We start from the raw sequence: 22,180 nt of genomic DNA on the forward strand, positions 1-22,180 counted from the left end.
GAGCTAATGGGACAGTTCCAGCACAACACAGAGTTCATGCTACCTGTTATTGGCCACACTGCACACAGTTACAATGTTGCCAGAGTCTCATTTTTTAGATCGCAACACCCTGAATCATTCAAGCAATAAAAGAGGAGCAAGTTTCTGGTGACTCGTCTTGTCCCTCTCCCTCTCATTTTGTGTGTGTGTGTGTGTGTGTGTGTGTGTGTGTGTGTGTGTGTGTGTGTGTGTGTGTGTGTGTTTCTGGAACTGGGATGAGGAATTGCATGCCGACCGCCAAGTGCAGTATTTTTTCTTCACCCTGTACAATCATTACCAGCGACAGCTTATCCATGTAGCACTTGCTACAGGCACTGCACTGTCTAGGGCTCCCACAGCTACAGCTATATTGCCCCCCCCCCCCCCCCCCCCCCCAACCATAAACCCCATCCCTTTTTGGGAGAAATTTATAGTTAAAAGCTTTCGGTAGAAATTAATAAAAAATTTAGGAATTAGAGTGTATTATCAAACTTTTGAAGAATATAATTGACATACTTCTATTGTATTCAACCCACATTTTACATATTAAAACTTGGGAATAAGGTTTTTATCTATGTCTATGGTTCCACTACAGTTTGCTGTGCATTATTACAAGCTTGTGCCACACTATTCTGGGCATGGGCACCCACAAAACTTTATCCAAAGAAGGGGAGCAACAAGATTTTAAACTTTTCATATTTTTGTACAGGGTCACTCATCTAAAATGTGTACCCTTTTTATTTTGTGAGCAGTTCAATATATCAAAATGAATTTTTTGGAAAATGATTATAGGCAGAGGGGAACATAATCCTGTTTAACTGTTAATCTTCATAAGACATGTACCAACCAACAAATTCAAGACTGTAAAAAAAAACCACAATAACTCAATGATATAATTTTTAAATGGCATGTGAAAGCTTGTGAAAAGGTAAGTACAGTGATGTAAAACTTGTTAATGCTGGCATTTAAATTTACTGCAAAAGTGAAAAGTGCTGACATTGAAATGCTAGGCTGTCTAAATGGACAACTGCACTGTTAACTCTGCCAAGTATGTTCTCGTGCCAGGCTCTGTCATTACACGCATTGAGAAGACACGACTAAGGTACAACATATTTCCTCTCTGCCTTACTTCTCAAAACAGACACAGTCAGCTTTCGTTGTTGTAAATGGTATTATATACTAATTTCCAGCACATCAAAAAGGTATTAGGGAAAGTATTTCAAATGTCTGCACATATATTTAAGTGAGCAGCTTTTGTGGGAATGAGTAAAAAGTCAACAGGCTCAATACGGTGGTGGTGCTGGACACACGACACACATCTGGTGACATCTGCATTGCAGTTGTTAAGTCTGGCCAACTTGCTTTTCACTTTAAGCAATTTTCTCAGATAAAGGAAACATTCTCTCTCTCTCTCTCTCTCTCTCTCTCTCTCTCTGTCTGTGTGTGTGTGTGTGTGTGTGTGTGTGTGTGTGTGTAAAATTCAGTTGCCCCAACAACTGAATTTTACAGGAGATATACAACTTATATGCCAAATGAGTGATAGTTATCCATTAGTATTTATAGTAGATAGATTACTACATATGTAAAATGTACACATGGCAGTTGTTATGTGCCAAGAGTGGTTTGCACTGATATGTGAATGAAGTTTATAAGAGTCAAATATGATGGACCATTTTATTGTCTTGAATAATGTCCCTTATGTTTCTCTGATAATGGTTAAAGAATCCAAGTAAACAGCATCTGTTAGTGCTTAAATTCATTAAATAAAAAGTATAAAAAATGTGAGTACAAATGACAGAATATGGGCCCCACAGTACGTCTGTGCTGCAGGCCCTGCCCAAGTGTAAACAGGTCCTTATTTCTCCCAGCTGTTTAAACTATGCTTGTCACTAATTTAAAAGCAACAATTACACAATATAAGATGGTAAACACTCCATCAATAACGAACACAAATTTTAACACAGACGAAATTAATCTCTCATATTTTATGTTAACAGAAACGAGTTTGTTCAAGTCATAGTGAAGATCTCTTTGTACAGAATAGAAATGGCATTTATACCAATGAAATTTTGTTTTTGGTATGTTTGTACATGTGCAATAATTCAAATTAAATATCAACTTCATCTACTTTCTGGAGTAGGCTAATGGTTTGTGTGTGTTTTAATGAAATGGCTCAGCTCAAATAGTGTGACCAAGCTTCATTCTAGACAGTTAAGAAATAGGTGGTTAAATTTAAATACTTTACTAATGTAAATAATACTTTAGCAATACTTTACTAAATACAACACTGATTGACGTATTTTCACAAATTTACAAAACATGAGGGTGGTCAATAGATGTACATAGAACTACTTTGAATGCAAGCTAAGTGGATTTTGTATATTCACACTGCCAAAAACCCTACTAACTGCTGACAGGCATATGAAGTGTGCTTGACTTCTGCCAGTGCACCAATTCTTCTTAGAAGAGAAAGTGCCAAGTACTATCACTAAGCTACTATTTTTAAAACTATTAACATAAGAAAGTTCTTGTGTAGGAATGTGCGAAGAGAGCCACATGAATGAATTTAAAATATTAAACGAGTAATTCTCTTGATGAACATAATGCCTCCGGCTGCTTACATTGCAGTTGGTTTGGAGGACATTACACACAAGTAATTTCTTGTAATTACCTAACATAGTTGGCCTGGCATCTGTAAACTTCAATGCTGTAGATTTTTTATTGAAACCTTTATTTACCAAGACCACAATCTGCTAGTTTCAACCGCCTAACTGGTCATCTTCAGATCAAGATATCACACACTATGTCTACATCAAGAGAACAGGTATGACACTGTCATTTCAGTGTTTCCTTAATGACTTCAACACTGAAATGATTATTGTATCTATTCTCTTGACTGACTGATCGAGGGGTGCAGGCTGTTATGGTATCTATTCTCTTGATGTAGGCACTGCATGTCTGTATCCTGTTCTGAAGATGACCATTCAAGTGGCTGAAACTAGTAATCACAGTTTTCTATACTGCAGTCTTGGTAAATAAAGTTTTGAATTAAAAAAATCTACAGCATGCAAGTAATTTCATTTGTGTTTCTAGCTCTGTCCCGTGTACTGCCCGATGGTGAACTGCACTTTCACCATATTTCCCTTTTGCTGACCACTGCTGCTGTACTCCCTGCATTATCAAAAATCATTTGCTTACTTCCACATTGAGTACCATTCAGTAACTGATCAAGTGGTTTACACTTTACACAGGTAGATTATGAAGAAATTTCCCATAACTGAATTTTACTAGAGCTCATCATTTTAATTACATATAATTAACTAATATGAAAATAATATACCAACATGGTGTGAAAAAAGAAAAACTGAAAAGGCACAGATAAGCTGTTCTCCATTATCAGCATATCTAAACGAACCAACAGAAAAGGAAGACTTATGGGTCAGCATTATTACATCAACAGGTAAGGACTATTTTAACTTGTGCTGCTACCCTGTTACCATTAAACAAGAAGAAAACAACAATGGTCTCTTATCACAATAAACAGTTTTCCAACATCAGTTCACTTCCATACAGTTTAATTGCTTATGTTAATCTGAGGTAAAAATGAAAGCAAGCTTACCTATCATTTGTCGTACTCCTTGTTAAAAAAAATCTAGTATGATACTTCAAATACTCTGTAGTTCGTACGTTACACAATTTGTAGTGTGGTGATGACACTTGTTTGGGAATACAATAACTGTACATTATTCTCATGAAACAATTGTGGTTAAGAGAGGAACCCCCATCACATTTTTAACATGAATTCACATGTAAATGTTCCCTAAAAACATACGGTGTTGGTAGTATGAGATGGAGATGTGTGCATGGCTGATGGCCATGGAGGAGTTCTGCCGGACTCTTCTCCCTGGTTAGTGTCAAGCAGTAGGAACTTAAAAGGTGTTATGTCATTCATAGGAGTGTCTGCAACATATTTCTTCACCTGCAGTACACACTGAGGACAATCACCCACATAGCATCCAGGAAGAGACTCACAAAGTCGAAACAAATGCACTCCCACAAGGGTGAGGGCTTCACCCAGGCTGAGAACATTAGATGGTGATCTGCTTGTTGATGTTCACACTGATGACAGTTGTGGACAAGATGTTTGACCTGCCAGTCTATGCCTGGCCAGTACACATGGCACTGGGTGAGCAGTTTAGTTTCCTAGACACCCTAGTGACCTTGGTGCCAGAGCCTTAAGATAGTCAGGCACAGAGGTTCTGCCAGGACTAACAGCACAGCCTGTTGATCTGTGAGTAATAGGATAACTCTGTTCACTAGGGTAAGCCACTGATGGAGATGAAAGTAATGCTGCAATGGGCTGGAGTCCCATCTGAGAATTCAGTCTGACAAACCCTTTTGTACATATCGCTATAACTGTCCTTGGCCATGACTGCAGCCACATGGGGCCTCACAACAGGAAAATATCCACTGCCTGTTCAGCCTCTTCGTCAAACTGGAAGCACAAGATCTCTTTTTGGTCGAACTCCACGATGGGGCCCACTGGGAGACAGGACAGGGTGTCTGCAATGGCATGTTGAGCGGTACTGTGGAAGTGAATTTTGTAATTGTACCTGGTGGGAAAGACTGTCCAGTGCTGGAGTCTGTGGGCAATCCTCTCAGGTAGCTGTGCTGCAGGACTGAAGAGGGTGATCAGTGGCTTATGATCCGTAGTGACTTGAAACTTCATTCTCTCTATGAATACATGAATTCCTTCAGTTTAAAGATCATCACAAGGGCCACTTTTTCGATTTGTGAATACCTCTTCTTAGCAGCTGTGAGCATCTTCAATGCAAATGCGATCAAATGTTTGGAGCCATCCATGTCTACGTGTCAGGATGGCCCCTAGGCCCCATTCAGAGGTATCTGCAGCTCCTGCCAGTGGCTGTTTTCACACACACACACACACACACACACACACACACACACACACACACACACACACACACACACACAGGATTGTCCATTGATCGTGACCGGGCCAAGTATCTCATGAAATAAGCATCAAACACAAAAAAACTGCAAAGAACGAAACTTGTCTAGCTTGAAGGGGGAAACCAGATGGCGCTATGGTTGGCCCGCTAGATGGCGCTGCCATTGGTCAAACTGATATATTCCTTCAAAATATTATGGTGGTTACCTCACTTGAAATGCCAGCTCGCTTAAAGATCTTTGTACAAACAATTTCTTATCCTAATTTACTTTGAAAATTTACCTACATGTAGTCAAAAGGATACAAGAAGCAAAGAAAATTACAGCAATTGACAGCAGATATAAGTAACACAAACAATTTAAATTTTTTAAAATAATGACTCATTTTGACATCAGTGTCTCAAAGAATAGAGTCCATCTTCTTGACTAAAATTAATTATACTAGTATGTGTTGTGTTTTTATTGATTTAATCACACACACTGAATACACATTTTTCTTGCATATTTGTCGAGCTGTGATGCTGAACAATGAATAGCATGATAACAGAACACTGAATTACAATGGCAGTGCCACGAAAAAACCACTACAAATAGCACAAACAATTTTCTCTTTGTAGATGACAAAAGTATCATTGTGAAAGACATGGAACATAATTTAAATAATGACATGGCTAATAGTGTAATCAATAATATCAGCATGTGGCTTTCAGAGAAAAGATTACAACTTACGTGTAACAAAAAGCAATGTAAGCTGTTTCTCACATGGTACTCTCATAACAGTGAAACTTTTTTGTCTGAAAGTGAAATCAACCACTTTCAATTTTTAGGACTGGGGGAGATGGAAGGTTACAGTGCTTACCATCACATCATTATCTTGTACAGTATTATATTTAAGGACAACTCCGTACATTCACTGAGAATATTTTCAGTCCAGAAATGGGTAGTCAGCTTGATCTGCAATTTCTGTCTGTGAACTTCATCTAGGCCTTTGTACAGGTGTCTCACAATTCTAACATATATAATCCACCATGGGCTTTCTTGTTGACAATAGTAACTCATTTAGAAGAAACTGCAACATTTATTTAGTGAGCACATCATAACACTTCCTTAAGCACTGTACCGAAAAGTGTGCACAATACAGCAGGTTTTAATTTTCAACTGGTGTCCAACAGAACTGAAAAAAATTGAATGATAAACTCGAAATATTCAAATCTGAGTTGAAAGGTTTCCTTGTGATAAAATCCTCTTGTTTTGTTAAGGAGTTCCTTGCAGTATTTGGTAACTTTTCTTGGTGATGTGTTATTTATTTGCATGTCCTGTTTCTTCATATTTTATTAATTCTTTACTTCTTTGTTTATAAATTTTCTAATCGGCATCTGTAAACTATGTAATGACTCATTTCATGACCAAGTAGCTTTAGCTTGTACAGTTCCACAGAACTTACTAAATAAATAAATAAATAAATAAAAAGGGACGTTTGAATGAGAAAAACCACAAGTGCCTAAGCCACATACGAAGTTAACTAATAGTAGTGTAATGGGAGGAAGACAAACCTGTGCCATATTACAAGAAGCCAGCCCAGTCCAGATGAGTAATCTAGAATTGAGCCACTTATGAAATGAAGTCAGAGTAATGGGAGGAAAAAGAAACTGAACCATATGAAATGAAGAGAGGCCAGTTTAAGCTTAGACGGTCATTCTCATGTCAAATTAGAGTTTATTTTGTGTCAATATATGTCTTTCTCAAATACAGAATACAGTGAAACCCTTTTTAATGAGTCCTTGTGGAATCCATTATTTTTTTCCTTACAGGGGTTTTTCCTTAAACAGGGGTTTACCTCATTTACACTGAAGAAGTGACTGGGATGTACGTTTGAACATTTTAGTATTCATTAACCATAAACTATTATGTATGGAAACTAAAGTGTAGCTTAGCATGAACTTAGTAACTTTTCACTTTCAAGTTACTTGTTAAACTGTTAATTTATATTGCGAATGAAAGAAAAAATGCAGAGTGTATCATTATTATTCAAATATTGTTTTATCTGTCTCATGATGCCATGAAGGCCATAAAGGAACAAAAATATTTTTTTTCCTTTTTTCCCTACAAACAGAATCAGTTCTAATCCTACTGAATTTCAATGTGCTGACAACTGGTTGTCACTCTAGTTGAAAGATGCTGCAAGAATTAACTTAACTGATGCAAAATAGCTTCTAACACTACCAAATTCTTGCATAGACACAGTGACCACCACCACCACCACCACCACCACCACCACCACCACCACCACCACCACCGCCGCCGCTGTCGTTCTGTCACCACCTCCACTTCAATTCATACACTCTTACATCTACAACACCATACATAATGAGATTTTCACTCTGCAGCGGAGTGTGCGCTGATATGAAACTTACTGGCAGATTAAAATTGTGTGCCGGACCGAGACTCGAACTCGGGCCTTTCGCGGGCAATTGCTCTACCATCTGAGCTACCCAAGCACTACTCACGCCCCGTCCTCACAGCTTCATTTCTGCCAGTCTCTCATCTCCTACGAGAGACTGAGAGAAGTGAAGCTGTGAGGACGGGGCGTGAGTCGTGCTTGGGTAGCTCAGATGGTAGAGCAATTGCCCACAAAAGGCGAAGGTACCGAGTTCGAGTCTCAGTCCGACACACAGTTTTAATCTGCCAGGAAGTTTCAACCCCATACATATTCTGCAAACTACCATATAGCATGTGGTGGAGTGTACCCTGTACTTCTACTAGCCATTTCCTTTCATAAGCAAGGGAAAAACAACTATCTCTATGCCTCTGTACGAGCCCTAATATTTCAAATCTTACCTTTGTGGTCCTTACATGAAACATTTGTTGGTGCCAGTAGAATCGTTCTGCAGTCAGCCTCAAGTGCCGTTTCTCTAAATTTTCTAAATAGTGCTCCTCGAAAATAATGTCGCCTTCCCTCCAGTGATTCCCACTTCAGTTCCTGAAGCATCTCTGTAATACTTTTGTGTTGTTCCCAACTCTGTCTCTGATTTTCTTCGATGTCTTCTTTAATCTGACCTGGTGTAGTAACAGTACTCAACAAAGGGTTACACTAGTTGAAAGATGAATCACACTTTCCGAAAATACTCCCGATATACATAAGTCGACCATTTGCCTTCCTCACTTCAATCCTTACATGCTCATTCCATTTCATATAGCTTTGCAGTGTTACGCCTAGGTTTTTAATTGATGTGACTGTGTCAAGCACCACATTACTAACGCTGTAGTTAAACATTACAGGTTTGTTTTTCTGACTCATCTGCAAACTTACATTTTTCTACACTTGGAGCTAACTGCCATTCATCACACCAACTAGAAATTTTGTTCAAGTCCTCTTGTATTCTCCTACAGTCACCCAACGATGACACCTTCTCATACACCACAGCATCATCAGCAACCAGCTGCAGACTGCTACTTACCTTGCTGCCAGATCATTGATGCATATAGAAAATAACAGTGGTCCAATCACACTTTCCTGGCACATTCCTGATGACATCCTTTGTCTCTAATGAATACTTGCCATCAAGAACAACATTCTGGGTTCTGTTACTTAAGAAGTCTTCGAGCCACTCACATATCTGAGAACTTATTCCATATGCTTGTACTTTCGTCAACAGTCAGAAGTGTGGCACCACGCCAAATGATATACAGAAAGCTAGGAATATGGAATCCATCTGTTGCTCTTCATCCACAGTTTGCAGGATATCATGCGAGAGAAGAGCAAGCCGAGTGTTGCACAAGTGATGCTTTCCAAAATTATGGTGGTCTGTGGACATAACCTTTTCCTTCTCAAGGAAATTATATTCAAACTGAGAATGTGTCTAAGAACCCTGCAGCAAACTGATGTCATGGACACTGGTCTGTAATTTTGCGAGTGTTGTTTTACCCTTGTTCTATATGAGTCGACTGCAGTTTTCTCCAGTTGCTTGTGACTTTGCACTGGGAGAGAGATTCACGATAAATGTGAGCTAAATAAGGGGCCAATGCTGCAGACTACTATTTTTAAAACCAAACTGGAATTCCATAGGGACTTATTTGCTTTCAACTCTTTCAGTTGTTTATCTACACCAGGGATGCTTATTACTACATCGTCCACAGGGGAATCTGTGTGATGGTCAAACAACAATAAGTTCGTATGATTCTCCCACATGATTTCTTAAACGTGAATTTTAAAACTCCAACTTTACTTTCTTCCACTGCAATACCAGATGGGTCAAAGAGTGACTGGATAGAAGACTTACACCCACTTAGTGATAATAAGTGGGACCAAAATTTTCTCGGGTTCATGGCAAGATCTTTTGCTAAGGTGTATGGTGGTGGGAGTTGTAAGTTGCACACATCTATCTTTTACAGACCCACTAATTTCTACTAACATTTTCCTGTGGTCATTTGCAAATTCTGTTTTGAACCGAGAATGCAACAGCCTTTTGCTTCCTTATCACTTTTTTTAATTTCATTGTTAAGCCACGGTAGGTCTTTTCTGCCCTTAATCCACTTCCTCAGCCCATACTTCACCAGAGTATGATTTACAATGTGTTTAAATTTTGCCCATAATTCCTCTATGTCCATTGGACTAGAAGTAAATGATGTCAATTCATTGTCTAAGTGGAATGCTAACAACTGTCTCTCTGCTCTTTCCAGCACAAATATTCTCCTAGCCTTCTTGACTGATTTATTAACTTTAGTAACCAAAGATGCTATGATAACATCATAGTCACTAATCAGTGTCCCTGATGCCATCGATTAGGTCAGGCCTGCATACACACTATGTGATCAAAAGTATCCAGACATCTGGTTGAAAATGACCTACAAGTTTGTGGCGTCCTCCATTGGTAATGCTGGAATTCAAGATGGTGTTGGCATACCCTTAGCCTTGATGACAGCTTCCACTCTCGCAGGCATACGTTCAATCAGGTGCTGGAAGGTTTCATTCTTCACAAAGTGCTGCACTGAGGAGAGGTATCGATGTTGGTCGGTGAGTTCTGGCATGAAGTCAGTGTTCCAAAAAATCCAAAAGGTGTTCTATGGGATTCAGGTAAGGACTCTGTGCAGGGCAGTCCATTACAGGGATGATGATGATTAACCATTCCGCCACAGGCTGTGCATTATGAACAGGTGCTTGATCATGTTAAAAGATGCTATTGTCATCCCCAAATTGCTCTTCAAAAAGTGGGAAGCAAGAAGGTGCTTAAAACATCAATGTAGGCTTGTGCTGGGACAGTGCCATGCAAAATAACAAGGGGTGTAAGCCCCCTCCACGAGAAACAGGACCACACCATAACACCACCTCCTCCAAATTTTACTGTTGGCACTACACACGCCGGCAGATTACGCTCACCGGGCATTCTGCCATACCCACATCCTGCCATAGGATCGCCATATTGTGTACCATGATTTGTCACTCTATGCAACGTTTTTCCATTGCTGAATCATCCAATGTTTATGCTCCTTTCACCAAGGAAGGTGTGGTTTGGCATTTACCAGCGTGTTGTGTACCTCAAGAGCTGCCGCTCGACCATGAAATCCAAGTTTTCTCACCTCCCGCCTAACTGTCATACTACTTGCAGTGGATCCTGATGCAGTTTGCAATTATTGTGTGATGGTCTGCCTATTACACATTACGACCCTCTTCAACAGTCTGCGGTCTCTGTCAGTTAACAGACGAGGTCGACTGGCATGCTTTTGTGCTGTACATGTCCCTTCACATTTCCACTTCACTATCACATCAGAAAGAGTGGACCTAGGGACGTTTAGGAATGTGGAAATCCTGCATACAGACGTATTACACAAGTGACACCCAATCACCTGACCACGTTCGAAGTCCATGAGTTCCGCAGAGTGCCCCATTCTGCTTTCTCATGATGTCTAATGACTACTGAGGTCGCAGATATGGAGTACCTAGCAGTAGGTGGCAGTACAATACACCTAATATGAAAAACTTATGTTTTTGGGGGTGTCTGTATACCTTTGATCACATAGTGTAGCTATAATGTCTACAATATTTCCAATGTGTATGGGGTGAAAAACTAGCTGCTCAAGACAGTTTTCAGAAGACATGCTAAAAAAAACTTTGCAAGATCGTCTGTACTGCTGATGATACATTTGTGAAGTATTTGTATTTGACAGTGTTTGTATAGTTCAACGCCATGTTCCTTCAGACATATATTCATGCATCGAGATGTGCTCGGATAGCCGAAGTGGTTAGGGCGACCGCTTGCGACAGTCAGGAAATCTGGGTTTGAGTCCCAGTCTGGCAAAAATTTTCATGTTTCTAGTAAATTGTAAAGCTGTTGTGGTGTCATACTTGCAATTTGTGAATATATTTCTCAACTTAATACAACTACCCATCATCACAGAGTCTGTCAGACATGCATGTATGTCTGAAGGAACATTGCACTCAACTATACAGCCACTGCACTAATGTACTTCATGCCACAGCCAAAGCAACCTGGCCTGAAAAATAAAATAAGTCTCTCACCGTATTGGAATCGCCTAATTGTGTGACCATTATAGGAAGCAGACACTGGGACATATAGAGACTTCCTGGAGGTGTGCTTGAATAGCGTAAATGGTAAGACTCATGACAAGTGAGAAATCCAGGTTCGAGTCCTGGTCTACACAAATTTGTTTCTAGTAAACTGTATAGCTGTTGTCAGACTGTGTTCACAGTTTGAAAATACATTTCATGATACTGCTGATGAAACTTTGCTACATAATTTTGATACAGGCAAGTATCAGCAAAGCTCCATGGTAACCTCAATCACCAATTTAAAAAAAAAAAAAAACTGAAGTGGTTGTTTTTATATTCACATAATGGTTTATCAGCATGTTGTACTGATGCACACATCAACAACTGACCAATAATACAGGGCTGTTCTGAAAACCTTGCAATTCCTTATCAGGCACAAAATGCCATATATATCTGTAAATTGGGCTGGACACTGCATCATGATAATGCACAGCTGCATATTGCAAATGATGTTAGTGAATATTCCGCAAAAATCAGTGTGAAGTACATCCCTTAAGATCTCCACAATCTTATTTAGACCCTTGTGACTTTTCTGTTCCCAAACCTGAAGAAACTGATCTGTGAGGCATTTTCCACCATCAGAAGCAGCAGTGAAGGCTGTGTCAGTGATTCTGTTGGAGCTTTGAAAAAATTATTTCTATCATGTCTTTGCAGACAGGTAGAAACACTGGGACAAGTGTGTCACATCCAAAGGAGACTATTTTGAGAAGATTCATCTGAATTATGATGATTAATTAAGGTATTTCAGTATCCTACGCAGTTTCGGGCATCCTGCTTCCCTCTACATTGACCCACACAGCGAGTTTCCATTCCCTCTTGCCAGGTTCTGTCTCTGGCTTCTTGTCAAGCCACTGCTGGCCCACCCAGGGTCTTGTACCAACAGTGTTATTTAGAGGCGTTGTAGTGACAAAGGGTGTTCTTATGCATGTGACAGTTGTAATTTTTTTTCTGTTTTATAGTATTAATTATGGACCAGCAATTCTGGCATTTCTGCAATGCTGACAGGAAAACTTGTGTCTACAGAATGAGCAGCAGTAGCTGCAGCAGCAACAGGTGCAGGTTCTGTTAACCCAGGATACATAATTGCTTTGTACCCACACCATGCAGGTGGCCAGCCAAACACTTTTTGTGCTATTTTCTTCCCTGCCCCTGATGTTTGCCGGTTTCGATGAGTCTACAGAAAGGTGGGAAAATTACCTACAACAGTTCTTCCTGCACTGGCTGGTAAGGCATATCATTGACCTGGTCAACAAAGCTACCTTGTTATTGTCCAGCAGTGCAGGGTTTTAAGAAGAAGTGCAAAAGTTGAAGCCTTCCACTGAGCCCATGAAACTCTCCTTTGATGAACTTTTGTCGGTTACTTACACATCATTTCGGGCACCAAAACCATGTGATGGCAGCATGGTTGATGCTTAATCTGCACCATAAGTGCTGCAGGCACTTGTATGCAACCTGGATTGCTGATATGCAGGGTCTCTCAATCAAGGGTCATTTTGAGTGCTCCAAATGTGTTACCTCATATGCAGACTTGCTAATGCAGAGCTGGATTGTCCAGGTAGCACATAATCCTGAAATCCAAACTTAGGTCTTTATCTTGTCCGATCCCCTTTCAGCCGACATGGCCGAGACTGCAGAGCCACGTGCGCTAATAGCAGCAGCAAGGAATGCACTTCCCAACGATTGGATGGTGGTGCAATTAGGTGTGCATGATAAACAGCATCATGGAGTTTCCCCATCTGCCTTTCCTCCTGTCATATTACCATGTGTTGATGCCCTGACAGTTCCACCACAGTAGTGTCATGGCTCTGCCTATCGCCCGCTGCTCTGCCTATCGCCCGCGTTGCACTCAGCAGATTCGCATCAATTGCGGCATTGTAACTCCTGCCTGTAGTGTTTTGCAGGTCCTCAGCGTCACTCTCCATCCGCTCACTGGGAGATCCAGCGATCCTGCCCTAACTGTCTTTTGGGACATGTTCAAAGAGATTTCCTGGAGATGAAGGCCATATGTGAGATATGCCATCAGGTGGGCTATTTAGCACCTGTTTGTGACAGCAGGTGAACCATGTGTCGGTCATCAGATGCACCTGTGTTTTCCATGGTCTCTGATGCTGTCTCCAATGCCCTACAAGTGATGCCCCAAAGTATTTTACTGATGCTTGTAGTGGATGGGTGACCAGCTGAATTTAAAGCACACATGAGAGGGATGGTCAGCTGCAATAATTCCCATAGTTGCAATGACAGCTACATCAAGTTGTGTCTTATAGTAATCAGTATATTCCTTGGGGGAGGGTTGGGGGGGGGGGGGCAATTCTCAGTCTCTGCACATTATAAGAATGTAGAATGGAAACTTAAATTGTTAGTGATCAATTCCTGCTGGTGCAATACCAGTTGTTTGAGAATACCTTGGGCTGGACAAAAAAAAAAATTTTGAGGCACACATTTCTCTCAAGCTATTGGCTGTACCTAAATTTTGTCAACCTCAGCCATTCCTTTCTCCATGTGCAACAAGGTAAAGGTCAACTTGCAGAGTTGACATGATCAGGGCATCGTTTCTCTTATTTAATCAAGTCAGTGGGCCACCCCTTTGGTGGTGATTCAGAAGCCCGGTGGCATTGTGCGCTTTTCAGGCAGGGGAGGGGATGGACACAACAGTATTTTTCATGATTTGACTTGTACAATGTGCACCCGCAGTTGCCATTGAATGAAGATTCTTGGACTTTCTTGATACTCATGACCCCCTTTTGGTTTAACCAGTTTAATCGGTTGCCTTTTGGAATCTTGTCTGTGCCAGGAATTTATCAATGATATTTGAAGCAGTTGATGCAGGACATTTGCTGTTGTATAAACTATCTTGATGACATTTGCGTTATGGGCTCTACATGAGATGAGCACTTGGATAAACTACATACAGATTTCCAATGTCTTCTAGAGAATGCCCTCCACTGAAAACTGTAAAAGTTCAGTTTTTTCTGCCAAATTGTGCATTTTTTGGGACATATGCTTAGCAAAAATGGCCTCATTCCTACGGATTGAACACACCAAAGCTGTTGCCAACCTGCCAGCACCTAAGAACCACAAGGAGTGCCAGTATTTTTTGAGCAAGATTTCATATTATTCTAAGTGTCAAAGGGTCATCCCATTGCCCTTGCATATCCGAGTTGCTGCGTGTCTTCACTGGGGTACGGCTCCTACAAAGGTGTTGACGTGGCATAATGTGCACACATTGGCAACTGATTGTGACACTGAACATCTGAAGCGAGCTTGTGGGACCTGTGCACGGAACCTGGCTGCGTCATAACACCAGGTTTCCCTATGGCCAGGTTTGGAGCACCATCGGGATAGGGTGCACATTGATTTCATGGGTCCATTTTTGGGCAGCATGTGGTTGTTGTGGTCAATGTTTTGTCAAATTTCCCATGTGTAGCCCAGCCATCCTCCACGTCAACAACTGCCACTGTCTGAACGTTGTCAGTCATTTTTGGATCAGGGGACCCCCCAGGGTCTCTTGTCTGATAAAGTGACACATGAGTTTGAAGACTTATTTTCACTATGATATTCAGCTTATGACTACTGTCCCATTACACCCAGCTTCTAACTCAGAGCTGGAGCAGTTCATGCATTTACTCAAGACAAATGAACAAATGAAGAAGTTTGTATCTGCCTCTTCCTGCGACTATGCAATGTTGGGTTTTGTGGGAACATACTGGGCGACACAGGTCAATAAATGCAGTCCGGAGGAACTCTTACATGGGCACCAGTTGTGGAGTTTCTTAGATTTGCTGCATCCTGAGTCACATGACCTGGACCACCAAGGCCCGCTGTGTTTTCCTCACAGGACTGCAGTTTAAGCTTGGTCTTTTGGACAACAGGAGGGGGTGGACACCACGTCTCATCATGGGTCATAATGTCAGGAGTAGCTATCCCATCACGCTAATCAGTTGCGCTCACACCCTTCTGGGTCCTCACAGTCGTGGTCTTCCACCCAGCTGGCTGGAGGGGTTTGTTGTGATGCTGTTCAGGGTGCAGGCTCCCACCTACAGCGGTGCACTTCCTCATACTCCCCCCCCCCCCTTTCATTTCACACCCTGGACTGCCTCCCCTTTGTCTGCCACCTTGGACCCCGGCACGTCTCATTCCCCATGGACTCTGGCACGCCCTCCTCCTCCTCGTCCTCGCCTCCCTTCCCCTTCCCTTTCCCTCACCAGTATGGCCTTGTTTCTGCCATTGGTGGTGGACCTACTGTTGCTTGTGCCTCTGAACTCTTCTGTCCCTCTGGTAGAGCCAATGGTGTTGATCTCCTTCTGGCACTCGCTCTGGTTTTGAGCTGGAAGTCTTGGCCCAAGCCAGGCCACTTCCAGCTCTATGTAGCCTTTTCAGGGTGAAGGTATTTAGTATCCTCGCCAACAGACACCTGGCTGAAGGTGGAGCAGCTGGGAGGGTTATCGAGATTGGAATAGTGTGGACAACTGCCACGGGGGAAAGGGAGAGGGAAGGGCACGCGACATGGTATGGGCAGACCTGCCAACAGGAGTGTTTACCTGCCGGCAGCAATAAGCCAGGAAGAGTAGTTATAATGCTGAGTTTAACCAATGTGGACCTCGTTTTATGCATTGTGCAGTATACATGTGCTCAATGGTCTGTTGACCACCCCTGCCATGTGTTGTGTTTATCTTCGTGCACGCCTCTACATGGTTTCAGACTTTCTGCTTCCCCGTGCATTGACTCACATGGTGAGTTTTCATTCCCACTTGCAAGGCTCTGTTTCCTGGCTTGCTGTCTACCATCATCGGCCTGTTCAGTACCTTACGTAGACAGTGCTGTTTGGTGGTGTTGTCACACTTCTGCAGAAACTAAAGGTACGCTGCCAAAACCAGTCATTCTTTATTGACCAGCCCTTGTACTAAAGTTAAACCCAATTGTTTTTTCTGTGTGTGGGACTGTGAAGAACTACTGACTGACTATGAAGAACTATATGGTAGAAGAACCGATCATCAGTTGTTCACACACACACACACACACACACACACACACACACACACACACACACACACACACACACACACACACTTACCTGTGTTTCATAGCCATCAGGAAATGAAAGGATCCTTTCGTGAATATCTGCCGCTTTTGCTGCTGTTATAATATCTGCGTCATTGGCACCAACTCTTCCATACTGGATATTGAACCTAAAATTTCAGGCACTAATTAGTATCAAATATGGCCAGTAGCATGAAATGTACTGAATAATTTGAAGAAATGTTGCAACAATTAGAGAGTAAATGACTTCTTTGATTAATAGGCCACTAAATGTCCAACAAGACAAGCTCCTGTTACATCTAGCGTTTTTCCACTTTTAGGGGAAGGAAGAAGAAGATGCTGAAAACGAAATGATTTTTCCTGCCTGTATCACTGTCAGGAAATTTTTATAATAGAAGTGGCAGAAATGAAGTTATAATGCTCTCTTATAAAAAGAAATTGAGATGGGAGAAAATGTAGAGAAAAGAAGAGATCCAGAATGAATTTTTCACTCTGCAGCAAAGTCAGCACCAATATGAAACTTCCATGGTCTGAGGCTCAGTCTGGCACACAGTTTTAATCTACCAGGAAGTTTCAAAAGAATAGAATATATGTTCAACGAGGGAGGAAGATAGAATAAGTGTACAATGAAGTATGAGAACAGTGGGTTACAGGATGGAGGGGGGTTTAAAAAAGGGGAATGTAGTTCTCTGAAGGCCTTCACCTATTAAGCACACCTGATAACCCTCATATTTTACAGTCACATGTATTGTTCAATGCTTTTTTATGAGATTAGTAAACATATTACTATTCTAACTATTTTACATCAATATATTAACATTTCATAATATTTTCATGTATTCCATATAAGACTGATGTTTTAGAATATGCACTGTTTGTAGAATTTTGATGCAATACAACATACTTGCTATAAATAGGAATATGTGGACATTCGTGTTTAAAATATTTTCTTGCTCAAATTGGTTTTAGATATTGCACAAAGAGAGAGAAATAAAAAACTACCAAAACTTCTCTGTAATGCAGCAGAATGTCGATAGTTGAAATCAGCACAAGGCTGTGTGACTAGTACGAGCCGACAGGTACAACACCCTGGATGAGTCAATCACAATAAATGCAACAGTGACTAGCTCAAATATGCATGCTTGTTAAAGGAAATATGTAGGTGCGCGTAACTTTCCCAGATACAAGGATATTTCATTGAAGTGTCAGAGTCCACCAGTGTACTGATAATACTGCATTTGAACATTCCAGTAATGTTTCTCCAACCCATTTGTATTAACTTTTATGCATCAACATTTAAAGTGAGCTGACATTCATTACACCAAATAGAAGATATGTCTAGGTCATCCTGAATCTCCCAACAACAACTCGACAGTGACATTTTTCTGTGCACAACAACAATGTTAGCAGATGGTGCTCCATAGTGCTATGTGGTTGACTTGAAATGCAGTCACTGCTGTACAGGGAGTAAACAACCATGGCTCTGCATGCTAGTAAAAGTCTTTTCCAGGTACTTCCTATCCAATTGCTGTGTTCATTACACTGTAAAAGCTATTTTTGCTTATGCACCTTTAAGTGGAGTGAGTCATGCACTTAACATTTCCTTTAACAGGTATTTGAGCTAATCATTTTTGCAATAAGTACCAAAGATGAGCAACGTTCAGTGATCTGTTTTTTATCGTTGGAAGGTGTATCAGGTGCCAAAATTCATGGAAGACTTTAGATCTTTCGGTCTTTTGCCACAACACAGTGACTACGAATGGATTTAAAAATTCCAAAATGGTCGCACAACTGTTAAGCACGATGAAGGAGCCGGACGACAGTTTACCGCCACAAACGAAGACACCATTGAGTGTTCACATGAAATGATTCTCTCAGACACACAATTAACTATTGACAAAGTGGCACATTGTCTGCAAATTAGTCACGGTTCTACCTACAAAATCATCCACAACAGACTTGGGTTTCATAAAGTTTGTGCAAGATGAGTCCCATAACAACTCACACAGTTGCAAAAACAAATGCACTGACATCTGCAAAAAACATTTGGATCGCTATGGTCATGTAGGGGACAGCTTCTTAGGCAGGATTATTACTGGTGATGAAACATGGATCCATCATTACAAGCCGGAGAGTAAACAGCCGAGTATGGAATGGAAACATCCAAATTCACCGTGCAAGAAAAGTTCAAGGCCCAATCATCCGCAGGAAAACTGATGCTTACAGTTTTTTGGGACTCACAAAGTCCAGTACTGGAACATTATGGGGAGAGCGGCATAACAATAAACAGTTTACGTTACAGTGAGATGCTTACTGCCAGGCTAAAGCCAGCAAATTTGAAGCAAACACCAAGGATCGTTGTCAAAAAGGAGTTGTGTTGTTGCACGACAATGCCCGTCCGCATACTGCTGGCTACACTGCTGAAATGCTCCAGAAACTCAAATTTGAAATGCTGGATAATCCTCCATATTGTTGTGATCTTGCCCCTCCTTGCTATCACTTGTTTGGTCCACTCCAACAGGCATTAAGGGGCCACCGATTTGCCTCGGACGAAGCAGTGCATTCCTGGCTAGCAGCTCAACCGAGAACCTTCTTTTATGAGGGCATCAGGAAGCCTGTACAACGATGGACAAAGTGCGTTGAAACGCAAGGAGACTATGTCGAAAAATGATGTTCTTATATGTTTCCTATTTGATTACAATAAAATTTTATAACTACGTTGCGGATAATAATTGACTTAGCCTCATACAATTGCTTGCAGAGTAGAAAACAAACCAGACAGTGCATACATTGCACTCATTGGTCTGCTATGTTGCCATATTACCTATGTTTTTCTAATTTTCCACAGAAACACTTTCAATGTTAGCCTAGAAACGTACAGACATTCTTTACGTATTTTTTTTTGTGTTGAAAGAACACAATAACTATAAAGTGCAGTGGAAACTCCTTTTATAATATAATCATATACTATGTGTCGGTTAAACAACTACACAATTTTTGTGTCTTTTAGCATTCTCCTAGAAAACATTACCACTTCCAGTGCATTGTACTCTTGTGGCCACATCAGGGGTTCCTCCTTGTATTGGGGATACTTCCTTCTAACAAACTCCCATATATTTCTGTTGTTCTGCCAACTCTACAGTGCACTCACAACTCGCAATCATAAAAACAATGTGACTACAGGAATAAGTCCACAGCTGTCACATTAAGGCGACAGAGTTCGTTAGTGTGTCAACACCTAAATGAATAAATCTATGTTCCTTAAATAAAAAAAAAAAATAAAAAAACTTTGAACTAAAATTCTTTCTAGCACAGGAGTACTGTATCTCATTAAACATTTAAAAGAGGGATGCTCACTTTTAACATACGAGAAGGACATACCGAAAAGTAATGCCTCAGAATTTTTCACGTGAAAATAAAGTTTTTCAAATAAAAACAAACATTACTAATATTCTACATCTTTATTGCTCATGTCTATACATTTGCAGCCCTCTGCCACTGGAGGGCTTCAAGTTGTAGCATGCAACGTGGCAGCATGTAATGTAATTATGTCAGTGCATGAGAAACAGCATGCTGCAATAGAGTTTCAAATTCGAAGAGTTTGTTCACACACTGAGCATCCTCTCCTTCAGCATGACGATGTCAGAGCACACGTGAATGTTGGGACACCTGCAACATCTTATGCCTGGGGTTCACTATCATCAGTCACCCTCAATAATTCCCAACTTGGCTCCATCCAATTTTCGTCTGTTTCCGTATCTTAAGGAACGCCTTCAAGGCACTTCACTTTGATAGTGACAAAGCAGTGCAAGCTGTGGTGAGGTAAAAAAGTCACTCTACAATGACAGTATCAAGAAACTTGTGTCTCATTGGGGGAAATGTGTTCACTCTCAGGGTGACAATGTTGAGAAATAAATATGTAGAAATGAACAATAAAGATGTTGAATGTTAATAACATTTGCCTTACTTAAAAAGATTTAAGAGGTTTCACATAAAAATTTTTGGAGGCATTACTTTCCAGCATGTCCCCATAAATTGAGTGATACCACTTACATTGTACTGAAAAATCTTTTGTGAGCCACTATTTTCAAAAAGTTTTTTGTCAGAAATATTTTTGTGTTATACAGTATCTCTTTTCCTTACAGTTACTAGGGATCCAAAAAACTCATTTGCTGTAAATGCAAATCTAGATGTAAGTTTTGCCTCAAAATCCAAAAACACAAAATTAGCTAATAAACACAGTTTCATAATAAACTTTATCCAAATGAACCATTTTATCAGAGATAATTTAAAACGGTCTTCTTTTCTGCGTGTAAATATTGAAAATTTAACCAATTTTTGGTTAATAGTATTGCACGTCAGGCAAAGTCTCACTTTGAAAGATACTGTGTTTAAGAAAATAAAAAGCTCACAAACAAAACAATCCATCAGTGTGCAAGGTGCTCTGTTGCCGTATCAACTGTGGGAGGGTGACCCATATCTACATGATACAAAGCACGTAATGCAATGTAGGACCTATCATTTTAAAATAAAGAGACGTGTACGTTTGTCTGCTAGCTAAAGTTCAAAAGTTGCTCTAGTGGCAGGTGTTTTAAACTGTGGTTGCATCAAATATTGGTAGAGGTCACACTCCAACCACCTCGTTTACAACACTGCCAACCTCGGCAAGCAATTTCAAGTAGCTGTTACCAAATGGTTTGTATTGTGTGTTGCTCATCATTTTTATTTCTTATTTTGAAATTACAACTCTCACAATGGCAGAAGATATTAGTGATCCCCAAGGCCATGTGTCACTTCTGCTTTCGCAGAAATACACAACACGAGTGTAGATGCTCACCTGTGACAGGGAGGCAGGGCTTATTTCCCTGCTTTATTCCTCTCCCCTCTGGTGGTCATATCACTAGTTTGTTTAAGATCATTACCGAATGCCAGTTTATAGTGCCCGCACTCTGCACAACACTGATTGAAAAACAAAACCTGTCAATGTATTTTGAGCATGCCGAAAGTCATCCCTTAATAGGCTCAGAGTAATTTTTTGCTTATACTTCTAGGCTAGATACCTTTCAATTCTATCTGTAGCAGTTACAAATGCCCATGAAATATCAGTAGCAATGTTCTGCTGATCTTGTAATAATCAAATTGTGTGGGGGTAAAAAGAATAATGTCAAGAAACAGCGTAATTCAGAAAAGCACTCTGTTCACTGGTGGGTAAATAATACACCAGTGGGTAAATAATAATGATGATCAAGATAAACACTCATTTGTTGAAAGCTTAAATAGAGAAAAAAGAAGAAAACAAGGAAACACCATTTTGTAAAGAGAGTGTTGAACTTTTTGCAAAAGCAAACATTCCAATTGAACAGCTCCCCAATCTCCACTTTTTTTCCCTTTAACAGTCAATTTTGTCTTTAGGCACACAGCCTATTTCACCAAAATTAGATGTGAATTTCACCAATAATGGGGGCTGTATTTTCAGATGACTAATGAATATTAATGCTTGTGTGTTTATAGTGAGTAAAATTCAGTTACGTTGTGTTCAATACTTTGTTGCCCCACAACTCATTATTTCAACAGATGATGGATCCA

At 40.5% G+C, this 22,180-nt stretch overlaps 1 protein-coding gene across 4 annotated transcripts in view; it reads right to left on the reverse strand.

Moving 5' to 3' along the window:
• LOC126183663 (ATP-binding cassette sub-family B member 6) overlaps positions 1-22,180 on the reverse strand; it is a 161,781-nt gene that overhangs the window by 3,493 nt on the left and 136,108 nt on the right. For all 4 annotated transcript variants that reach the window (XM_049925815.1, XM_049925814.1, XM_049925812.1 and 1 more), the window contains exon 12: positions 16,629-16,743. In XM_049925815.1, the coding sequence (XP_049781772.1) occupies positions 16,629-16,743 (115 nt within the window). The remainder of the gene's footprint in view (positions 1-16,628; positions 16,744-22,180) is intronic.

The sequence above is a fragment of the Schistocerca cancellata genome, chromosome 4 (assembly GCF_023864275.1).
Source record: "Schistocerca cancellata isolate TAMUIC-IGC-003103 chromosome 4, iqSchCanc2.1, whole genome shotgun sequence".
NCBI lineage: Eukaryota > Metazoa > Arthropoda > Insecta > Orthoptera > Acrididae > Schistocerca > Schistocerca cancellata.